This window comes from Octopus bimaculoides, chromosome 5, assembly GCF_001194135.2.
Source record: "Octopus bimaculoides isolate UCB-OBI-ISO-001 chromosome 5, ASM119413v2, whole genome shotgun sequence".
Taxonomy (NCBI): domain Eukaryota; kingdom Metazoa; phylum Mollusca; class Cephalopoda; order Octopoda; family Octopodidae; genus Octopus; species Octopus bimaculoides.
In genome coordinates, this window is record NC_068985.1 from 41,909,752 (window position 1) to 41,911,026 (window position 1,275).

The 1,275-nt window shown below is 34.9% G+C and overlaps 1 protein-coding gene across 1 annotated transcript in view; it reads right to left on the minus strand.

The window, feature by feature from the left end:
• The window catches only part of LOC106874987 (lysosome membrane protein 2), a 54,432-nt gene that overhangs the window by 16,675 nt on the left and 36,482 nt on the right, over positions 1-1,275 (minus strand). Inside the window, exons 6-7 of the mRNA XM_014922921.2 lie at positions 1,188-1,237; positions 440-509 (exon numbers count right to left, since the gene is read on the minus strand). Coding sequence (XP_014778407.1) covers positions 440-509; positions 1,188-1,237 — 120 coding nt within the window. The remainder of the gene's footprint in view (positions 1-439; positions 510-1,187; positions 1,238-1,275) is intronic.

The following is a 1,275-nucleotide window of genomic DNA, read 5'->3' on the forward strand; positions in this document are numbered from 1 at the left end:
AGATAATAAAAGGTGGAATTTTTGCCATAATAGCTTCTTTACCAATATTTCTCATAAGAGTTGGATATTATAGTTTCAGCTAAGATTTGAATTTGAATATTTTAATGTAGGATGTTGTAGCACTGGGCTTGTACTGAGTGGGTAGGTAATGTAAAAGTTAAAGGGCATCTGGAAAATTATTTTGTGGATGATCAACAAATAAAGTGTTCTAGTGTTAGTAAGGTAGCCTGCACACATTCATTTCAGGACTTGTCAACTTCTAATGAGTACACCTGGCTTAAACATGAATCTTAAGACATATATTTGGGAACTCTTGAAAGTGGTAAACCCATATGGCTGGGATTGCTGCCAAAATAAACTAAAGAACTAAGGGATCATCTAGAATTTGTCAATCTAAGTGCAGAAATTTTCATTCAGTAGTTATATATAGTGAACTCACCGACAAATATCTGTAGAGAAGATATAAATGTTGGAATCTTTGGTTTTGAAAGGTGAGAAAAGAGTACCATCTGTGAATAAAAGAAAAAAATTATAACAACAACAATAAAAACAACACTGAATTCTAAACAAAGCCCTTCTTTACACAATCATGCAACAAATGACACCTGATGACATCCTTGACAAATGCTGTGTACTTTTAATGGAATTGTCATGGGAGAATACAAAGTTGGTTCGCCAATGATTTTTCTTGGATATTTTTAATACACCATATTGTTTCAATACACCATATTGTTTGTTAGATACAGGCAAGTTCACCCCACTAGCAAAGAAATCTACAGCATAAAATGTTGAAATATATTTACTGCAAGATATTTTGGCCAACCCTCTAATAATTCTACTTATCCACTATCTGGAACCGATACTTTATTTTATTGGCACTAGAAAGACGAAAGGGTAAGTTGACCTTGGTGGGATTTGAACACAGGACTTAAAGAGCTGAACCAAATACTGCAAAGCATTTATTTTTCTGACACTCTACCTGTTCTGCCAGTTTGCTGCCTTTCTAAGCTAGATTCAAGACTACAAGTTATAGCTCACAAATGTTGCCAAGAATGTAAAGATGGATGAAATGCTGCTAAGCAGTGTGCTGACAATTCTGCCATCTCACCCCCTTAATGATGATGATGATGATGATGATGAGGAGGAGGAGGAGGAGGAGGAGGAGGATGGTGATGATGTTTACTGACCTGATCCATTAATCATATTACAATATGGAGAGTTCCAATAAGGAAGAGAACTGAAAACATAAAAAGGAATTAGTTAAACAATTTCATC